The following is a 21,491-nucleotide window of genomic DNA, read 5'->3' as shown; positions in this document are numbered from 1 at the left end:
AGAATAAGCTGTGCAACTTTTTGCATTGTTCGCCCCACCTCCCCTCTTTTCAGTGGGTCACAATCCTACACCATCACTCAAGTTCCTGCCTTTTTAAATGGTTTGACTTGAATAATGCATTTTAAAGGGTATAAGTTTTCAGCATCATTGCATAGTTTATCCCGAACACCACAGATATCTATAAAGTATTAATAATGCTGAAAATATATAATATAAAGTATACTTGGGCACAAGGCATAAAAAAATGGAAAAACAAAAGTGAGGTCAGAGGTCGAATGTGACACGATATTTTGAATCCCCACATACCAGTATCATTTCCTAAATGTTGCCAGTATAAACAAAGTTAGTGATATTTTAAGCACAGTTTTAAAGAAAGGACATTTTATGAAAGTGTGACCTCATTAGACCTTGAAAACAAGTACAAAGTAACACGAAAAAAAGAATCACTCCCTATATGACTATACGTTGTCAATGCAAATCATTGCAGTCAGAAAATGCATAGTTTTATATCTATATAGCATTACTAGCACATTAGCAGATCAAACTATTGACCTTGAAGAAGAAGTGAGGTCTCAAATGTGACACATATTTTAAACATCTATATGGTACTTTCCATATGTTGATAATACACACGACACATGTGAGAATCATAGTTTTTAAGTTATAAGACTTTTAAAAGGCAATTTTCGACCAATAAATCATTAAGTTGACCTTGAAGACCTTGATGGGTGTAAGCTAAATTTGAACGGATTGCAAACATGACCCCGCTCTACACCCTGACAAAGTTTGATCTGAATTCATTTTGATGAATGACACACAATGCAAACATAACCCTCTTGGCTGAGGTAATAAAATGAATTATTTGAGAGAATTAGCAGAAAAAATTAATTGCTAATACACTTGGTAATATTTTAGTACAAAAGCTGCTGTAAAACGTTTTAAAATAGCAAAAGATATAGTAAAAAGGTAAAATGTTGATCATTACATTTTACCCAGTGAACTGTAGTGGTGCCCCATGTGTGTCGCTTTTGAAATATAGCACTTTGCAGTTTGGGAGCCTGATGTGCCTCTCCGTAGAGTCCAGCAGATTAGGGAGTCACAGTTGGAGCAGAGTCGAGTTGCTTGAGTCCAAAAGTCTCACTTTGCTGTCCAGAAGTTCATCAAGGCCCTGAACAACTTTAAGCAGCACAAACGGTATACTCACTGAAGACTGGAGTGGCAGGCCTAACAATGCTTTATTCCGCTTTATAATAAAGGAATAATGTTTAACAAACGGACACAGGAACGAGATCAAGATCACGCTGACCTCTTGAACTTGACTTACTCTAAAACAGCTCGTCTAGGGGAGATTAACATCTGGGTTTGTGGCAGACCCAAGCCTGGCTTGCATGGCTTCATTCCATCTGTACAACAACAGACTGCAAACACGCAGTCCAGGCTAGCAGCACCGTGACGTGTTTTTGCCTCTTTGCTTTTATGTAGATAGCTGTGCAGTGCAAGTCTGTCCTGTAGTGGTTCGGCTATATTTTTCTTGGCTGAAATCTTGTTTGTTCATTGATTTCTGCTCCCAAATTTTTTCATAGTCTTACTCTGTCGAAGGTCCTTGTATTAAATACAGTGAATCCTCGCAGCTCTAACTTGCTTCATGTTTGTTTTTTGTTGTTTTTAGGTCTCAAACTGGGAATGGAGCGGGATGCCTATGTGATGATTGCAGAAAAGGGCGAGAAGCTCTACCACATGATGATGACCAAGAGTCGACACCTGATTAAGGACAGGAGAAAGAAGCTCAGCATTGTGCCCAAGTGCTTCATGGGAAAGTGAGTTTCTTGGCTTCCTGAGTATGGGGGTCTCTGTAGGTTTCAAGAATGTGACTGCAGTGCCACGCTGTTCACATGAGGGTCTTTACAAATTGTTCTTACGTAAGATCAGCAGGCTTTCAAAGGCGCTGGTATCCAGTCTCCCCAAGTCCTGGCAAAATGCCTAAACTGCTTTATCCATGCATCCCCTTGACTGTAATGAGCCCCCCTCACAGTCTGCTCTCATGGGTTATAGAAAGGGCCACGTTGCTGCCTACCCCCCCCACCCACCACCCCACCTCACGCCATATCATTGAGCACACACTGACACAGAGACTTTCATTAGCAAAGGGCCTTTAGCTGCTTCAACAGGCCATTCCACTTTATGTCCCCTTGATGTCTCCGTGCAGTGAGAAGAAAATAAGAGACTTGCTTCTACTTCCCTCGTTTCCTCTGCATGCACATCAGTTTTTGTGAGATCCTGAGCAGCAATTAAAATTCTTTCTGGCACCATCTCGGGGAAACAAAACATAAAAACTAGGCAACGCTTACAATGGAGACTGATGGCCGCTCTTGTAAAGAGAAATCAGGGAGCAAGCATTAATGTCTGCAACACTGCCAAAGCGGCCTCTCAGTATATCAGAGATTATAAAATGCGTACCTCACGCAAAAGTGTTTTTAAAAATGTATTTTTTATGCATGAGTAAATGTAGTGGACGATAACAGAGGAATCACACCAGTGATGGTGCCCAGAAGTGAATTCATAAGACTTTAAAAATATGCAGTGGTGTTTATTAGAGTCAAGTTAACTCTTCCATGTTTTCAAATCAGTTTCTGTTTCTGCTAGGAATTATAGTTTGCCATACTATGTGTCCGTATCTGTGCAAGTTTGTGTGTGTGTGTGTAAGCTTTCATAGTCAGAGCATATTCCCTTTTTATCATCTTCTCTGGAAGGCAATGATTCATCACCAAATACTTTCAGTTCAGGTCACTATCAGAACAGTAGCTTTCGATCGTTTTCCAATTTGAGTGTTTCTGCTTTTGCCCGCCCCCATAAATGCATTTTTAAATTTCTTACTCTCTCATCTCTTTACACTCACTGTCATATCATTCTACCATCTCCCCCTTTCCTCACTTTATCACTCGTTCATTTCCTGCCAGTAAGTGCAACCACGCGATCTGATATCGTCGTGTTGGTGTTGTTCCCAGATCATCATACTAAATGTTGTTCCAGGATCAGCATTGCAAGTGACCAATCAGAATGTTGTGATGTCATACTTTTGCGACTTCGGGAAAAACTGCCGTAAAACAAAAAACTGTACTTAAGCTGTGAGAAACCGCTTCTGTCCGCCGATCAGCGGACCCTGACCCTAACCGTAACCCTTTAATAAACGATAAGCAGAACTGATATTGTCCTTGCAACATTGGAATTTCATAAATGCACAATGGCTTGGCGCGCAAAAGAATAACATCAGAACAATGTGATTGGTCACTTGCAATGTTGATCCTGGAACAACATTTTCATGATGATCTGGGAACCACACCAACACGACGATATCAGATCATCTTTGCATTTATTTTTCTGATGAAATTAGCAACGGTCATAGATTTAGTGCTTATTGCATTAAATGGAGATGCTGACTCCGGTTTGATAGGACTCTGTTGTGTTGATAGCCTAATTCCATCAAGTCACTGTTGTGGAAAATTGCCGGTGTTAACACTTTTTTTTTTTTTTCCCTTACTAGCTTAATTTTGGTTGTGCCCATCTTTCCATTATAAGACCTCTGGCTAGGAAGAGCACCTCAAGTGTTCAGCTCCATTCCAATCTGCTTCTGCTCCACTAGTCTTTGTGCGAGGGCATGGTTAAAGGGGGGTTGGGATGGCACCACTGGCTATATGTCAAGTTTTAGCCATTGTGCTGTTTTGAAACCAGCAAAACAATTTACTAAATTATGCGGAAGACATGTCTTATATACTGCCTTATTGACTCTGATGAAACCGTAATTTTCAGTCCTAATGGGCGACACATGGACACATTGCCTCACAGCAAGAAGGTCCTGGGTTTGAATCCACCATCTGGCTAGAGCTGTTTATATGGGTTCTGTCCGGGTACTGTGGATTCTTCACAGTCCAAAGACATGCAGTTAGTGGGGTTAGGTTAATTGGCAATTCTAATTGCCCATAGGTGTGAATGGTCGTCTGTCTCTTTTTGTTAGCCCTGCGACACACTGCTGAACTGTCCAGGTGTACCCTACTTCTCCCCCTATCGTAGCTGGTATTGGCCCCGCTCCTCTGTCACTCTGAAAATGATGATGAAATGATGAAAATGAAGTGCAAGGTAATGAATGGATGGGCATAATGATCAGATCTGAAATTAGCAGTTGAGATCATATACTTATTAGGAAACTATTTACTGAGTTCATAAATTAAGTAAACAAGAGGAGACTTTTATTCAATAAGACTTCTTTTTGCATGTTTGGAAGTTGTAGGCACTCAAATCAGACCACGATTAGATTCAGTGAGCTTTTTAAAATGACTCTTTAAAAAAAAAACAAGTGTTGGTGAAGACAGACCGCATCAGTAGGTGCTTGATTAAACGCATCTGTGGATGAAACTGAAAACACCCAAATTTAAGTTTAAAGAGATGCGGCCAAACAGGCTTAACAAGGTTGTCCAATGTATATTTGTAACAATAACTATATGATTTTGAAACAATATTTATTGATAGAAGATTTGCTAATAGTAGCTCCATAACAATACATTTTTAAGGTGTAAAACACTACATCTGTAATGGACATTTATGTGGTAAAATATATTTTCAGGCTCTGGTGCAGTATACTTTATATTATACACTCTGTACTAATGCAATGCACAAAAACACAGAAAATCCAGCTGTCTTTTTTATGTCTTTCTATTTATGTCTTGTAGAATTTACAGGCTTTTATGGTTCTTTGCCTCTGCTTCTGTTGGGTGTAAAACTAACCTGCGTGTCATTTTCACAATGCATGTTAACTCTAGGCAAGATTTAATTAAGCATGTGGCGTCATAAAAGCCACAAAATTTTAAACTCAAGTAAAAGGTCAAAGGTTCTGACCCACAGTGTCATGCAAATGGAATAGATTATGAATGATGTTTTCAGGAAAAAAGTCTCAAACAAAACAAAACACAAAAGTTTGGAAAATTACATTTTTTAAAATCTTGATGAGGTGTTGTTAGTGTGCATTTAGAAGTAAAATCTGTTGGTTTCTTAAATTTTACTGTATTACTCTGTATATCTTTGTGTTCATTCCCATAACAGCTCTGTGTCCCAAAATTAACCTGACTCTTACATAACACCCACATACCCATACCATTCACTTGAGTCCCCTGTCATTGTCACTTAACAGCCAAAGAACATAAATGGAGACAATGAACACACACTCACAAATATTACAATCATAAAATCATGTTTTATTCTCAGTTTGAGGGAGAAAAGGAAACTCGGGACTTGCTCATGCACATATACAGCTCTACATGTTAGAGCACTCACTTGGCATGCTCTTTTCTCTTCAAAGATTTCTATATAATCATGCATACAATGTGAGCATATGGTTATGTGTTGACTTCATACATACACATGCACACATTATGCGCTTGACATTTACACATTCTTCTCATACACTAGGCTAATAAATCTATTGCATGACTGCCTGGAAGCAAATCCACACATAAGGACAGATTTCACACATACAGCTTTCAGAATTATTACCATGCTGGCGTGCTCAATCCCAGAATTAATGAACATGCACGGACACAAACATGCACCAGCTCTCTCCAGTTCACGGTTCGTCATTATCTGGGCAAGCGATTTCACTCAGCAGCATGAAAGGCAAAGAAGGGGAGAATGTAATTTTCTCCTTCAAACATTTGTTCTGCGCACACTGGGTGTGAAGACAAGTGAGCAGAGCTTAGAAGTGCTTACATTTGAATGGTTAATGCTTGTATTCAAGCAGCTGTGAGGGATATCTGGAGGAAAGGATAAACTATTCATTTTTGTGGAATTTGTGCCATTTATAACTTTGCTCTAGTTTAAAGGACCCCCCCCCCCCCCAAACAAAAACCAACAAAAAAATCCTAAAACAAACTGCAATACATTTTATCCTTAAAAAGCCTTACCATAGTATGAACATACTAGATTGCATAAGAGTGCCATATGACAGTGAAGCTGTTCTGTAGCTAGGATATATTTCGCTAGCTGTATGGTGTGAGCATACTAGAAAAAAAGATGGCTCTGGTATAAGACACATGGCCTAACAACAATACTTATATCAGTGGAATAGAGTGCAGAAAAACAAACATTATAAACTGCTTTTCTTGCAGTTAAATAGGGTTTAAAAAATTATTTAAAGGTAGAACGCTGTATTAGCTCTGCTAACTAGCAATGATTAGCATGTACATTAGCCACATTTAGCTGTTAGAGCCACAATCTGCAATATAAGGCAGTGCTTGCTTACATACAGACACAATATTAGTTTGAAAAATCACTTCCTCAGACACGACCTAACCTCTTTGTAGGATTTAACATGACTAATGATGTCAGTAACTAAACTTCAGGTTGTTGCATTAACTCAGTATTGATCTGTGTAGTCATTCGCGCTCCGTACATTCACATTCAAAATAAATTTTATCAAACCAAAAATGCCACTTTTCACTCCAGACCGAACTGTAATGAAATCTGCCTTTTAAGTTAAATATATAAAAGTTTTGGCACCATTATGACCAAATCAGCCAATGCTTTTCAGAGTTTCTTAACTGACATGGTTGTTTAAGTACTTTAGCTATGAACAGCAGTCATAGATATCTCTCCATTTTTGTCTTGTGTCCTCAGTGAATTCGTGTCATGGCTCATAGAGAGCGGAGAGATCAGTAAACCTGAAGAAGGAGTCAACCTGGGACAAGCATTACTTGAAAATGGCATCATCCATCATGGTGAGACAAATTAATGTAGTTATTTCTCCAACTCTTTACTCCTCTGTCATCTTCTAATCCTCTATAACGTTTGCATTTTAGAGCTCTGTAGCTCTCCTCGTCATTTTTCCCCCTGTTTGGTCCTTCTCTGTCTTCAGGCCTGTTTCTAATGGCTCCTTTTCTCTGATTCTCACTCTCTTTCTGTAATTGGTTGACTCATTCATATAACTCACAAATCCTCTGTGTTTTATGGTTGTCCCACAACGATCTGAAATTATTGTCTGGTATTGTCTCTTGCCCGAGGGACACTCATAGGTTTACTTACATGAATTATACATTTAGAAATGAAACAAAATACTCACACTCACTTGGACAGACACTATTATAGAGAGTGTGTATGAACACAACTGCTGCTGTTGCTGACAGGGCTCTTGTATGTAAGTGCAGGCCACTGTAAGTATTTCTACATGCCACACTCTCAGGAGAAATCTGCTGAGACCTAGTGTTCATATTCTTTAATACCTGTGAAAAATCCCAAGAAATCCTCCCTCACATTTACCATATAACCATAGAGAGACACAATGATGACATGCTGGGCTCTATGGAACAGCTGTGAGGCTTTGTGGGTAAATTGAAGAGGTTTGAGCCCTGCAGGCAAAATGTAGGTGTCACAGTTATCCAGTGAAAAGAAATCAGAGAGAGGCAATGTAACAGATTGGGAGACCACAGGAGTAAAAGTAAATCCATGTATTTTACAGTTCTTATCCAATTAGATGTACATGGTTGGTTTGAGGCACTTCCATCCTCCAGTTTACACCTGAATTTGAGCAATTTTGAGATCTTCTTTTTCCCTCCACAATAATTCAGCCATCATTTTATGTACTTTGAATCCCACAACACTTTACAATGACTGATTTGGTGGTGCATTCCTTTGGTTTTATGAGGGTATTTTAAGTCTAGACTGAGAAAACCAGCAGCTTGTTTGATTCAATGCCAGCTTGTTGTGGTGGAACCAAACTGCCTCTCATTGGCAGATTTCACGGTTAGCTTTGTGACTATCGTCTGTTTCTGTGTGTCAGTCATTTTTCCATTTTCCGTATTGGATTAATTCTAAATAAGTCATTCTGGAACTTTTTTTATTAGTGCAAGCTGGGACGTTTTTTTGGGACTGGTATTTGTCTGCTGTTAACGTCATTTATATCACTCCACCCAATGCCCCCAGGAAATATAGTTCTTGCCTCTTACCTTTTTTCTGTAATTATAGCAATACTATCAACAGATGCATCAAAAAGTGGCACATCAATATTAAAATCTTAAAGGTCTCTATTCCAATGTCAAAAAGCAGTGTTGCAGTAAATTTGTTGCCGCAGTGCATCACTAGCTCATCATAACTGGTAAACCTCTTCAGCCTATTATGTGTGAATACAGCAATATTAACACTGGCATTGTATTAGATATGTCATCCAGTTACAGTTGAAAATCAGTAGCATATATGTCCATAACCTTAAGTCCATTTTTGAAGAGTAGATATTCGCAAAGGGAATATGTAAAGCAGAGAGTTTTCTTTGGCTTTGATGTTCCACATTTCACAAAAAACACCTATGTTACAAACTCTAAATCATCTGATATTCAGCCTGGAGCAGAGCTGAGGTGACGGTTCCTTCTTTTGCTCTTGTTTTAGTGTCAGACAAACACCAGTTCAAGAATGAGCAGGTGATGTACCGTTTTCGTTATGACGATGGAACCTACAAGGCCCGCAGTGAGATGGAGGACATCATGTCGAAGGTAACGAGAGTTCTGCTTCTGGATCTTTTCATTGGTGCGACAGAACAAAGAGCATCAGGATAACGACAGTTGTAACGAATGAGCTGTAAATGTTTGCAATGGCTTTATATTAACTTTGAGGTAAAATAAGAATTCATTGACTTGTTTAAAGGGTCTGCCTCTGCAGATTTCTTCACTTTCATACCCAACAGCACAGCAAAAGTCAGCTAACATTTCTTTCCTCACATGCTTTTGCATGTTTTCATGGGTTCTCCTTCTCTATTTCAGCTTCCTCCCACAGTCCAAAAACATGCAAGGGTTAGGTTAATTGGTCGTCCTGAATTGGCAGTAGGTCTGAATGTGAGCAAGAATGGTTGTATGTCTCTTCAGGGCGTTCCATGCTTCTTGTGACCCTGAGCTGGATAAGCAAAAGAAGACGGATGGACGGATTGATAAAAACTCTAAATGATTCTTGCACTGTCATGCTAAAGCTTAAAAAATACAATTCAGACCCACTATCTTCTTCCAGAAATTGAGAAAAAAATCAGCTTTTATTTTCTTTCTGCCGCTTTCATCTACTATCATTACAGCTCGATCCTCTCATCACATGTGGATCCTGCCGTATGGTGCAGTTGGCTGTTGTTCCATTAAAAAATATATTGTTCCTCCAAAACTGTCCACCTTTGACAAACTTTATACAATATAATTTGGACATTTTACAGTTTTAGATACGCTCCAGATACAATCTCACATCTCTCATAGACGAGTGAGGCAGAAGCTCAACTTGACAAAAACGATGAACCTTTTTTTGGTCTCCATTTGTTCTCAGACCTGACTGTTGTCAGGGTTTGATATAAAAAACCAAAAAATTTTTTGTCCTTAATTCATAGCCTTAGGGTAGCTCTTTTCAGTTGTTCTGAAGCCATGTTCATACCTGTTTACCCAAGGCGTGTATGATCTATGAGTCAGCAGCTCCATTTTTCTATCATTACAGGGCGTCAGGCTTTACTGCCGGCTTCACAGCCTCCACACACCTATCATCAAGTAAGTACCTGCCCTTCTCCCTCTTTTCTTTCTCCTTCTTCATTCTTTATTCTCCGCTCTTAACATCCCTGCTCTCCAGGTGCAAACATGCATATTCATGAAGGGTTCACATTCGCCCCGAGTCACCCTTTCTGTGATGACTGAACAAATGGTATCCCTGCCAGGAATGACAACCCTCAAACCCTTTTCCCTTCCAAACTGGAGTCCAAGCCAGCCGTGAGCTGCTGTAGGTTTATGCTTTCAGGATTCAGTTTTTCATGGCTGGAGGCTTATATAAGCATGCTCTTAGAGGATTAAGGAGAGCCACTTACTGTGAGCATTTGTCTCTTTATCTTTACAGTATTGAGCGTTGAACTCTCTATTTCATACACAAATGCTCACACAGTCACTTTACCGCTGAGTGCACCTACTTAGAAAACTAATTACTACAGTGTGTAGTATATACATACACATAAACACACACTTTGTTAGCCTCACTATATGTTAATGTACATATGTAGCTAAACTAGGGTCGTTTAAATTATGGTTTACCTACTAATTACATACTAATCCTAAAATAATCCCATAAGGTGGCATAGAGTTATCTCACTTTACAAAAATCTAAATTTAAACAGAAACAGGAACCATGGGAAACTCACAATGTTCCTGTGTGATAAGCCCTCAAGGACACACACTGTACACACATTCTCTCTCTGCTCCTGTCCCTCCTTTCATACTATTCCCTGCTCATCTCTCTATCTTTCCCTCCATCACTCACCCGCTGATTGAAGTGGCCGGAGTTGCCATTGGTGCAAACAAAGAGCCTTTGGTCTGGGGACAAATCCTATTAACATACAAAGGCAATCCTTCTGCCTGCCAGGCACTTATTATGTAAGATGGCCTTGCTTTTTATTTATTTATTTATTTATTTATTTATTTGTTTTTAATTGTAAGCAGACACCATTAATTAAAATGTCTGAGTGATGGATGTGTTGCATTTATGAATAATAAATAATCATAAAACCGTGCCACTGTTTTATTAAACTTTGTCTGGTGACAGAGCCTCCAATGATTTCCTAATGATAGAATGCCTTGGAAAAAAGTAACTACATGATAAAATGCACATTAAACTAATAGAATTAACATCGATGATGTCATGGGTATATTATGTTGTTAAAACAGAAAGTCGCTGATCATAAAACGATACTGGGAAGTTATCCACTTTCACGGTTGTTTCACTGCGTTGTCAGCAGTGTCATTTGTGCCCACATCATCATTTAATATATACGGCGCTTGTTTATTCTGAATATAGTATACTGAGTATGGCTGTTAGTGGCATATGTATCACAGTCTATTTCTGTGATACAACTCGCACAACCGAGAAATTGCACGTCGAAAAACACATCCTCTGTAGCATTTCCTGTTTTACGTTTTACTTGTCGAGCAGGCTGGTGCATTGTGGCTGAGCGAGCTGTGGTTGTTCTCAAATCGTAAGCTTACAGAGTGAGAAGTTAAAGGGACAGCAAGTGCACGGTGCTTATCTCACGGTCTGTACTGTGAAACCAGGGACTGATCAGCTTGACGTCAAAAAAAGGAAGAACAAAAGATGAATTCCCAAGTTAATGACCGAATCTCATGCAGATGACTTCAGCATAACTGACCACTAGCTGAGTTCAGCATAAGCTAAGCGATGCATCTGAATAGTAACACCAAACACCAATGAGATAGCATGCACAGCTAGGTGTTAAAGCAGCTAACCACAAAGAGGTTTTGCTACACTTGTAACTCTGTTTCTTTTTGTTTTTTTATTAAAGTTTGCACTGAACAATAAAGCTGATCTAATTCAATCTTTTGTTGCTCCTTATAGGGACAGAGACCACCATCTGAAAACCTTTAAATCAGTAGTGCCTGCTAGCAAACTGGTGGACTGGCTACTCTCACAGGTAAAATAAGAAAATATTACACCGATGCACACTCACGTGAATCCACAGAAGCCACCAAGGGTGCATTCAGTAATGATGTCTCTCATTACTGTAAATGAATGAATTGCTGCAGTGCATTGTGGTTGTTGTGTAAAACAACCACAATGCATTGAAATTGAACAGTGAAATGAAACTAGTGGCTCAAAAATGTATTAATTTTAGGGTTGCATTTGGGTAAAAGGTGGATTTTCACTTTTTAGACTTTTGTGACTGTCACATAAACATGTACTGTCAATGCTACCATCCTGAGTTTCCTCCAAAATGTAAATGTGCACCCTTGTCTCAGTCCAGACCTTCAGGATGATGTAGCATGTGTTTTCTAGCTAAAAGCACTTTTTAATGAAACATTAGAATTCAGAAATTTAGAGTTATCATTATAATTTTGAAAAAGTTGCCTTTTATTATAGGTACGGTTTGAATGCAGTTTTAACATTTTCTACTGTCTTTACTGAAACTGAGGGACAAGTAACCCAGTAGTGTCCTAATCTCTCCCTCTCACTTGTTCTTAGACACATAGATATTAACCTGTGCTGATTAAATTGTACAGTTTTTAATGTCACAAATTGAAGCAGCATGCTGCATATGAGCAGGTGTAAACAGGCATTGTGAATGACCCTGTGTGCGTCATTGACTTGGTTTCCCAGGGAGACTGCTCGAACCGAGAGGATGCCGTGACGCTGGGAGTGGGGCTCTGTAACAGCGGCTTCATGCACCATGGTCAGTTAAACTCACTCTCAAGCACTTTTGACAGATTCTAATCATTCATATTGTTTCGATTCCCCACAGCTTTGGCTTAAATTTGAATAGTGTTGTGTTTGTGGCACTTTCTCTTCAGTTCTTATTCTCTCCCCGGTCTTTCTGTGCTTTTCGATTACATCATCTTTCCCCTTCTCTCAACCCCACAAAAATGTTGTATTGGCCACTCTCTCTTGCATGCCATCATAGGCTTAAAAAAGGGGGCATCCTAAACTTGTATACCCAGTCTAAATTTTTAAAACCTCACTCACCACATTGTAGTTGGAGCTGCTTTGGTCCCAGCCCAGCATGTTGAACATAAACAGTTTTAGGAGTGTAGCCTAACCAGAGTTGTTTGGCTTTGCTACATGGCTGTCTGGGTCACTCCACTGAACCGTGAACGCTGTTTAATGCATAAAATTGAATCTGTCGTCAGCGGACACATGTATTTTGGGTAAAGTGGGAAGCACTTAAAAGAAGTAGTGTGGAAAGGCTGAAGAAGTGACAAGTTAACAGCACTTCCTGGTTTCCTGAAGGATATAGAGAAGTATGCAAGATTATAATACTTGGACGCACTCTAATCGGGGAGACCTGCAGATTAATTTAAATGTTAAAGTTTTGAATCCTTATCAAAGTCTCTTTAAGACAATTTAACAACATCTCTGGAGTCTCATGTGCAGTATATCTACATTATAATGTGCATAAATATATACAGGATTATTTTTTTCAGTCCTGCATCTGCCATCTGTAAAAAGTGACTATAGAGTGACTTTTGTTTTTTTGCTTGCTTAGCTTGCACCAGCTTTCACTACCATCTGTTTGAAGTTGTCACCTGTTCTCCTTTTACTCTGCCCTTCTTCGGGGTGAGGAACTCTCTCTTCTCAGCCTGTCTGCCCACCGCGCTTCACAAGTCACTCTCTTTAGTTCTTAGTCAGCACATCTGCTGCTCTTGATCCCGGTTCCTTTTGAACTCCTCTTCTTTTTGTCTCTCTCCATTTTTTAAACTATCCTCACCTTCTTCATTCGTGTCTCTGTTTGACGGTTACAAGGTTGTAAAACACTTCATCCGTGGGATGATAATGGGTAGCAAAGTTAATATAATTAAGCTCACCGTCATGGACACCTGCAAGTATTGTAACTTACAGAGGCCGATAATAATTTACATGACCACACGTTTCCCTCCCACCACAACTCAATCTGCAGCAAGTACAGATCCATAAATCAATACTGAAGCCATAAAAATTATTGTTTGATCATTTATCTTTATCGCCTCTAGAGCAAATTGTCTTGTGGAAATCCATTTTGCACTTTATATCAACACTTTGCATTTAAAGGTGCGGCTGTACCCAGATAAAGCAAAAGAATACTGTGCTGAAAGTGCTTTATCATGTATCATGGCATGTTTTCTCAAATTCCTGCATCAGTGCATTGTAGATTCACAAAAATCAGTTTTTAAAAACTCTGTTCCAAAGATCCTTAAAAAATTGATGTTGATTGTTAGATAATGTTGTCAGTTCAGGGTGTTTAAATGATGATTTAGCAGTGTGTGAGTAACTGTGCATGCATTATGTGTGACAGTTTCCGTAGCGGCACTCCCCCACCAGCTGAATAGGAGTAAAAGTCTTATATGGCCACAGCCTATGTGAGTCAGAGGAAATAACTCACATTTGTGCTTCGTTTTAGTTGGTGCAAGGCCAGTGTGAGTAGGTGTGACCTCTGTGTGTGTGTGTAATGAGTTTGTGAACACTTTTGTTGCTCATCAAATCTCTGAGCAGCTGGGTACCTTTGGCCCTCGGTGTTGCCCGTACAAGCCTCATTTTACAGTGGCCTCAGAGAGTCATGCATCTGCACAGACACGGCAGATTAGGTAACATCCTCGGATGCATTTTTTGTGTCAGGGAAATGTTTGTGCCTCATGTCACAAATTCCAAATCCTCCTAAGACGCAAACCAGATGGACTTTTTCTTTGGTCTGTTTCTCTGGAAACAGACGTGACAGAACGCATCGTGACTTTTTAGTGCAAACTTCAAAAAGCTGCGGCAAGGCAATGCAGTTAAAAGACATACTGTACGGTACAATAGTGTGTGTCCTGTAATTGTAGCCGTGCTTACTGATGTGCACTTGGGCTTCAGCTTAATGACTTAACTGCTGTTAGTACTGCATAATTATTGAGACAGAATAAGTTAGCCTCTCCCTTTAATTCTGTTGCCTCAGGCCTGTAACAAAATAAAAATAAAGGGAGATCTTTCAAAACACTGAAAAAGAAAAGTTTTGGGTATTTTCTTCACAATTACTGTGATTGGACAAAGCGACCATAATATGGTTCTCACCTGTTTGCAGTGCCCCATGTGTTGAAGTGAACCTCAGTACATCGGTGGGATTTACAGACACACACACACACAGACACACACACACACACACAGACACACTCACAGACACACACACACACACACACACACACACACACACACACACACACACAATTTCTTGTGTCCTCCTGAGAGTCTTCCCAACCTTGGTTTGGAAGACTTGTGTTGGCTGCAGTCCAGATGTGGTCTTGCTCCAGATGCTCTCACTAAAATCATCAGCTAATGAGCTAATTAACTGTTAGCTTGTTTGTGTAGAAGACTCCCAAAGATGAAAGCTTCTATAAACACATGTATCTTTCTAGATTTTTTTTTTTTGGAAGTTGGGTCAAAGCTTTATTTAAAAAAAGCCTTTTTTTAATCTTTCTGCTCTTTTACTTTTCACTGATCTTGCAAGACCGATACTGTGACATTCTGCTATTTCTCTTTGTTATCTCCTGTGGCTGCATTCTGCACACATTTACCACATTCTTGTGTTTTTAAAAAAACATTTACTTCAGTTTTGGAGAAGAGCGAGTTTAAAGACGAGTCCCAGTTCTTCCGTTTCTACGCGGACGAGGAAACCGAGGGGACCGGCACCAAGAGCAAGCAGCTCCAGCGAAATGACTTCAAACTCATTGAAAACATCTTAGTCAAATCCCTTGTGGTGAGCAACACTCATATACACACTTTCACATTCTCCCACATCTATACATGGATACGCAGATATTGCCAGAATCTGGGAAAAAAACCAATTCTAGCATCATCATTTTCCCACGAGAAAAATGTGCTAATAATTAAAAGGTTTGCGAACATCATTCCGATGCTATAAACATGGCACAAAGATGTTTTGATTACCTTGCACAGCATTAACCACCCCAAAGACAAAACAAAAGCATGATGGGAAACAATGAGCCACTGTACTGTAGACTGATGCAAAAATAACAAAAACAAGGTTTTTCAAGTTATCCTGTTACGCTGTCGGGCATAAACATGCATTTTGACTGTAGAACCCTGCATACATATATACCTGTGTGCCTTCTTCTGATCTCCACATCTAACTTTTATTAACACCACTATACACAGCCCGAGTAGCTTTGATGACAGCAAGCACATTTGAAATCGCTCTGATCACTATGCATCTGAGTGTTATATAATTGTAATGTAATCAGCTGTATCGGCCGGGATGAATCTCTGTTGCGCTGCTGCTGACACAAAAGATAACTGTGAGAACGGCAGCCGATGAATATTCTTGAAATACATTTGAAAATGTGAGCTGATGATTGATGACTGTAGTGCAGTTAAAAGCAGGACAAGACCTTTTCCTTCTTTAGTGCTTGATCTGCTTTAAAGACCTTTTAAGATGCGTCAGTCAACATTGTGTAGCCATTTCTTTTTTTAGCAGCAGAAAAAGGTAAGATTCAAATAAACAGTAACTTAGTTTTAACTCTTATAAGGTGTAATTTGCAGCAAACATGTCCATAATCACTCCAGAACTGAGCGTCCAGTTTGACACTATTAAATATTCTTTGTAGAAAGAGGAGGGGCTGCTTAGGGGAATATGGTATGTGCACTAACTGCCCAGATATTGGGTCACTTAGGTTTTCACTTCCAATCACATCTGTGGCGTGACTCCTGTTAATATCATTATCCTACAATAAAAGCATATAATATTTTTTTACACATACAGTAAAAGTCAGTCTGCACAACACTGGGTCAAGTGTTCGGGGGTTTCCACAAACTCACACAGAAAGTCAACTGTTTATTTGAGTCCATTATCTTCAGGGAAACCTAGAAGCATCATCAGCATCCCTTTTCATATCATAGTGAGAAGTAGGCACGCCATCTGGCTTTCCACAAGAAGTGGAAAAGGCCCTTTTCCTTGATTAGCGGAACTAATCCCCCCCAATGCCTATTATTGAAGTGAAGTGCAGGAACTCTTTATTTTCCACGGTCATCTCCTCTGATATAACAGCAGAGATCCCCATCTTATCAGGACTGTGCAGCAGGAAGATGGCCCCAGCAGCTTAACTAATGGACGCCGCTAATGTGTTTGGCGACGACAGCGTTTAACTTTAAGCCTCAACCCCAAGTGGGAATACAATATGGAGAACAGAGAGCAACATCAGGCAAAGGCACCTGAGACGGAATGAAAGTCACAAATGGCTAATGAAACTGTGATTATGTGTGAATAGTTTGCATGTGAGACCACCCAGAAAAAGTGCCGTAAATCACCTTTTTTTTTTCTTTAAAGCTTCAGTGATTTCTCAGACAAACCAGGTCACTGCCATGAAGACAAGTTGCCGTTTTATAGCCAGAGCCTACAGTTGCACAGAATTACAGCAGCAGAACCAAGGGAGACAGAAAGATGATGAATATGTGTGCATCTAAAATTATTTTCCTGTTTGCTTACTTGTGATACTAAATCAGTTCAAGACATTTTAAGCCTGACAGTCAGCGGTGAAAATGTGGAAGTAATTAGTCGATTTTCTCTGTGCTAGATTCACCCTGAGGAGGAAGGCTACGGCTTTGAGATTGAGGAGAAGAACAAGGCCATTGTTGTGAAATCTGTCACCAGGGGCTCACACGCTGAGGTAAACACACACACACACACACTTCTTCCAGCCTCGGGGTGTCAGTTCCACTAGGTAATGGCTGTCTACTCTCTGGACGGCTGCTGTCACTCTGTCTCTCTCCCTTTTTTGAGAACTCTGCTCTGATTGGCTGCAGAGCCATTTGCAGATATATTTTTATGTTTAGGAGGGAGCAGCTTCCATATTGGTATTTGTCCCGTCCGTGCCATTGTGTCAGCCTTCACTGATGATGGGGAGGGGAATTACAGTGACAGCTCAATGGCTATAATACAAGATGGACGAGCCAATGTTTTCCTGTCTTATTGATCATTCATCCTCTTTTTATGTCCTCTTACTCGCCTTAGACAGGTGACATACTTTACTTCTGGCCTGTCCGTCTCACAGCCCAGCCTGTATACTGTTAATCGTTGCAATGTTGTCATGAACACACATGATGGTGCCCTGGTTGTTTTTCCTCCACAGCCTGACTATAACTGTCATGCTCCCCACTATTTCCACATTTGTATCCTCATTTCTCCCGTGCCCCTGTGCTGCTCTGCAGCTCTCGATAATCTTCATTTTTATGCACTGCCCAACTACCACACTAAACCTTTGCTTCTCTGTTCCTTATTACTCCTTTTTTCCTTAATTTCGAACCCCCTCTCACTCTATTATTCATTCCCCCGTGCCCTCCACCCCCCACAGTGGGGCGAGGATTGCTAGTTGTGACACAGCCCGTGTGCCAGCGCAGTGAATGAAGCTCAGCTGATTCCCATGGGGCTCTGAAAAGGGCTGAGAGGCACACACTCACACACTGAGCTCTTTCACTATATGATACTATTATAGAAAGTCACGTGCAGACTGGCACCCATGCTGTGTAATCACACACACATATACATGCACCCCTCTGCATTCAAATAGCTCTGGCTCCTCCCAGTCGTTCCTACATCCACGCTGGGCCTTCAAACAGAGTCGAGGCCTGGCTTAACCAAGGCCATCCCACCGGATCTTTGCCCAGGACACTGGACTCACACAGTGAGTGCACAGAGGCTGTATTCTTCTCACAACGTGACTGAAGATGACTGCATTTAAATGCATGCTGCAGGCTGATTTGCTGTGTGTCTGTCATTTGTAAAGAGATATCAGAAGCTGAAATCCGACTGAAAAGCTTGAAAATGTTTGTTTCTTTGGGAGCAGGTATACTGGTTTGTGCAGCTGCAACGCGCCTTGACTGAAGAGATTGTATATTAGCTAAAGGAATCTGGCAAGATCCGACAAAGCATCAGAGGTCGCAGGCAGAGCAACTGGCAACATTAGGAAAAAAATTATAAAGTGACGCCCTTCAGTCTGGAAGTGCGTGCAAATCTAACACAAAGCAGGCATGACACTCAGGTCTAGCAATCATGCATTTTTATCATATCCAGTGGCCAATCTTTATACGCACTCACTGCATACAACTTCAGTCAAATGCTGGAAAATACACGACAAGACAGAACAGGCTGTGGGAATTTGGAGCAGCAAACAATGCTTTTCGTCTTATCGCTTGTTTGTTTGTTTTCTTCTTTGCTCCTTGGAGGCACATTATCATATACCAGCACTTGATTGTGAGTAATTCACGTTAGACAGGGGAATTGTACACAGTCTCTGTCTCACACCGGTACTTGCTCGTAATTTTAAATTGAATTGCAGTCCCCCGACCTGAAACTCTTACTGTGCGGATGTTGCCTTTGGGAGGGGGTTCAGGCTGAAGCAAGCTGCCACCTATAAATAACCACATTCTGTCTCCTGTCTGTCCGTCTGTCCGTGCAGATGGCTGGCCTGCAGGTGGGCAGGAAGATCTACACCATCAACGAGGACCTGCTTTTCCTCAGGCCTTTCTCGGAGGTTGAAACCATGATTAGCCAGTCCTTCTGCATACGACGCTCCCTGCGGCTGCTGGTTGGCACCAAGGCCAAGGAGTGAGGGCTCATGCATATGTGCTGAAATACACAATGTCCACTCATATAGACCGCACTGGTCTGATTGGTATTTTCTTTTTCTTTTTTTCCAGGATCGTAAAAATCCCTGACAACCCAGACAGTCTCTCCTTCAGACTGAGTGGCTCTGTTCCTCCTCATGTCCACGCTGTAAGGAAAGGTAACTGACTTCTGTAGCCACAACAATCAGCAGAAATATGCATTTTTTTCAGAGATAGCAGAAGAATTTCATTATTACTCCTTCTCTCATGAACACTCAGAGAATAACACGTAGGACGAAAGCACGGTACCAGAGTTTAATAAGTAGGCTACAAAATGTAATTTATAACAGCGTTGCTGTATCGTTAATATCTGGTTTCTGTCACATGGTGAAATGGCAGAAATAGTGTGCAGTTTTGTATTTAAAGGTAAAATAAGACCATGGCTTTGTACGTGTAATGGAAAAATAATCAGTTGAGCACTTTACAGCTCCCGGGGAAGTGTAGTTAAATTATTATTTCTTGAATGTAGTTATAAGTGACCCATATTTTGCTTATGAGCCAACAGTGGAGATCCGTGAACAGATTTGTAAGATGTTGACCTTGTTATTTCTGCACCAGTGCCAGTAAATGCATTAAAAGTGTTTACGGTGTCAGAAAGACAAATAATTCCGAGGGAATTCAAAGGAAAGATGAGGTAACCCTAGCCTCTAACCACCTGTTACATTCTGCTCTTAGTGAGCCTCTATTAGGTTTTTATGGTCACCTGTCAGCCAGACAGCCCACGGTCAGGGTTCAAACCCTTAATAGAGCAAACTACTTTTCAAACACACACAATGTTCTGTGATCACAGCTAAAACTGTAATGGGTAACTGAAAAGACAGCTACTTCTGTTTCCCCTTTTCGTTTCTCCTACTTTTCTTTAAGACCTCCTTACTATACAGCCTGTTTGTCGGTCTCTAAATAGAAAAATCAGCAGTGTGTTTAGAAGTTAAATGAGGGATGAATCCCAATTTGTAACCTAGCAGCAGTAAGGCGAGGATACACACATGCACCCTAATAAAAAAAGACCAGCCAAGAAATTTGGTCCCTTGGTTTTATTGTCTTTCCTCCACTTTCTCTCCCTCTTAAACCCACCTCCTTCTTCCCTACATGTTCCTTTTCTCACTTTCCTAACATCCTCAATTACTTAGGACTCAGTATGACGTATGTTTCATTTGAATTCAGTGGCTAGTATTTTTTACCCCATTGTTTTTAAATGACTTTCTCTGGGAGATTTTCATTCATGGGTCAAGTAGTCTCCTTAATGTGGTTACTGCTGGCACCCTGGGTGGAAATGATGCCATTGCTGGTATTTTTAGATTGGGCAGGAAGGTTAATCGAGGTGTTGATTGGACTTCCAGGCTGTAAAGCCATTAGTAGCTTGAGACAGCATGTTATAGCACTCCACAGAGTGATTTCTCATTTTCCTGTATTGTAGAAACAATAGAGGAAATGTTTTGTTGAGAACTATAGGAATTGAATCCAAAAGTTAATTTTTTTTAATGAGTTCACTATGTTATGCTTAATTCAGTCATCCTGAAGAAGATGTTTCCCAGTTTATGTGTGGTGTTGTAAATGGTTTTTGCCTTTGTGCGAACTCATGATCCTGTGTGGAAATATTACAGGCTGGGAGGCAGCAGCGTCTGGTCTTCAGCCGGGCCAGGTCGTCCTGAAAGTCAATGGCAACAGTGTCAATCACAGCGACTACCAAGAGGTCCTGGAGCATTTCACAGCCCAGCGGACTCACCAGGAACCTCTCCAAGCGGTGAGCTAACATAGGCCAACAAAAAACAAACTATTCTGTAACATTAGAGCAGGTTTTCTAGCGTTAAGTCTCTTCTATTTAGCCCATATTATAATTGAAAGTTAAATCCCAACAAACCACATCATCCTGCTCAGTACGGTGCATGGTGTTCTGTGAGGTTTTACAGTCCTTGTGTGTTGTTATGGCTCTAACTGTAAGGGAAATCCCTGAGCGCTTTATTTAGCGGACAGTAAACCAAGTAATGCCACAAGACAGCATGAATAGTGTCAGTGGTAGTTTTGGAAGTTAATATGTCAGATCATTTACTAATGGGGGAAAGCTCAATAAAAACCACATTTGACAAGCTAACAGCCCAAAGAATAGAGGTCAGCCAGACATTCCTGAGATGGTTCAGAAAAACAGTATTTGCATTAGTTGACTGTTTGCTCATTTCATCTGCATTTTTGGTTGGAATGGTAGGTTTCTTAGTGAGATCCAAAGTGAATTACAAGCTGTCACTATGTCGCTACAGGTTATATAACTCAAAATACACTCCTGCCTGGAGTGAAACAGTATCCACAGTGTT

At 40.4% G+C, this 21,491-nt stretch overlaps 1 protein-coding gene across 3 annotated transcripts in view; it reads left to right on the top strand.

Annotated features, from left to right (window-relative positions):
- prex1 (phosphatidylinositol-3,4,5-trisphosphate-dependent Rac exchange factor 1) overlaps positions 1 to 21,491 on the top strand; it is a 79,057-nt gene that overhangs the window by 35,211 nt on the left and 22,355 nt on the right. For all 3 annotated transcript variants that reach the window (XM_082519664.1, XM_082519663.1, XM_082519665.1), the window contains exons 10-20: positions 1,670 to 1,817; positions 6,664 to 6,764; positions 8,425 to 8,528; positions 9,502 to 9,551; positions 11,398 to 11,473; positions 12,157 to 12,229; positions 15,114 to 15,259; positions 17,094 to 17,186; positions 18,975 to 19,123; positions 19,216 to 19,301; positions 20,787 to 20,926. In XM_082519664.1, the coding sequence (XP_082375790.1) occupies positions 1,670 to 1,817; positions 6,664 to 6,764; positions 8,425 to 8,528; positions 9,502 to 9,551; positions 11,398 to 11,473; positions 12,157 to 12,229; positions 15,114 to 15,259; positions 17,094 to 17,186; positions 18,975 to 19,123; positions 19,216 to 19,301; positions 20,787 to 20,926 (1,166 nt within the window). The remainder of the gene's footprint in view (positions 1 to 1,669; positions 1,818 to 6,663; positions 6,765 to 8,424; positions 8,529 to 9,501; positions 9,552 to 11,397; positions 11,474 to 12,156; positions 12,230 to 15,113; positions 15,260 to 17,093; positions 17,187 to 18,974; positions 19,124 to 19,215; positions 19,302 to 20,786; positions 20,927 to 21,491) is intronic.

The sequence above is a fragment of the Aulonocara stuartgranti genome (genome assembly GCF_965226115.1).
Source record: "Aulonocara stuartgranti genome assembly, chromosome: 20".
NCBI classification, from domain to species: domain Eukaryota; kingdom Metazoa; phylum Chordata; class Actinopteri; order Cichliformes; family Cichlidae; genus Aulonocara; species Aulonocara stuartgranti.
This window is presented reverse-complemented; position numbering and strand designations above follow the sequence as displayed.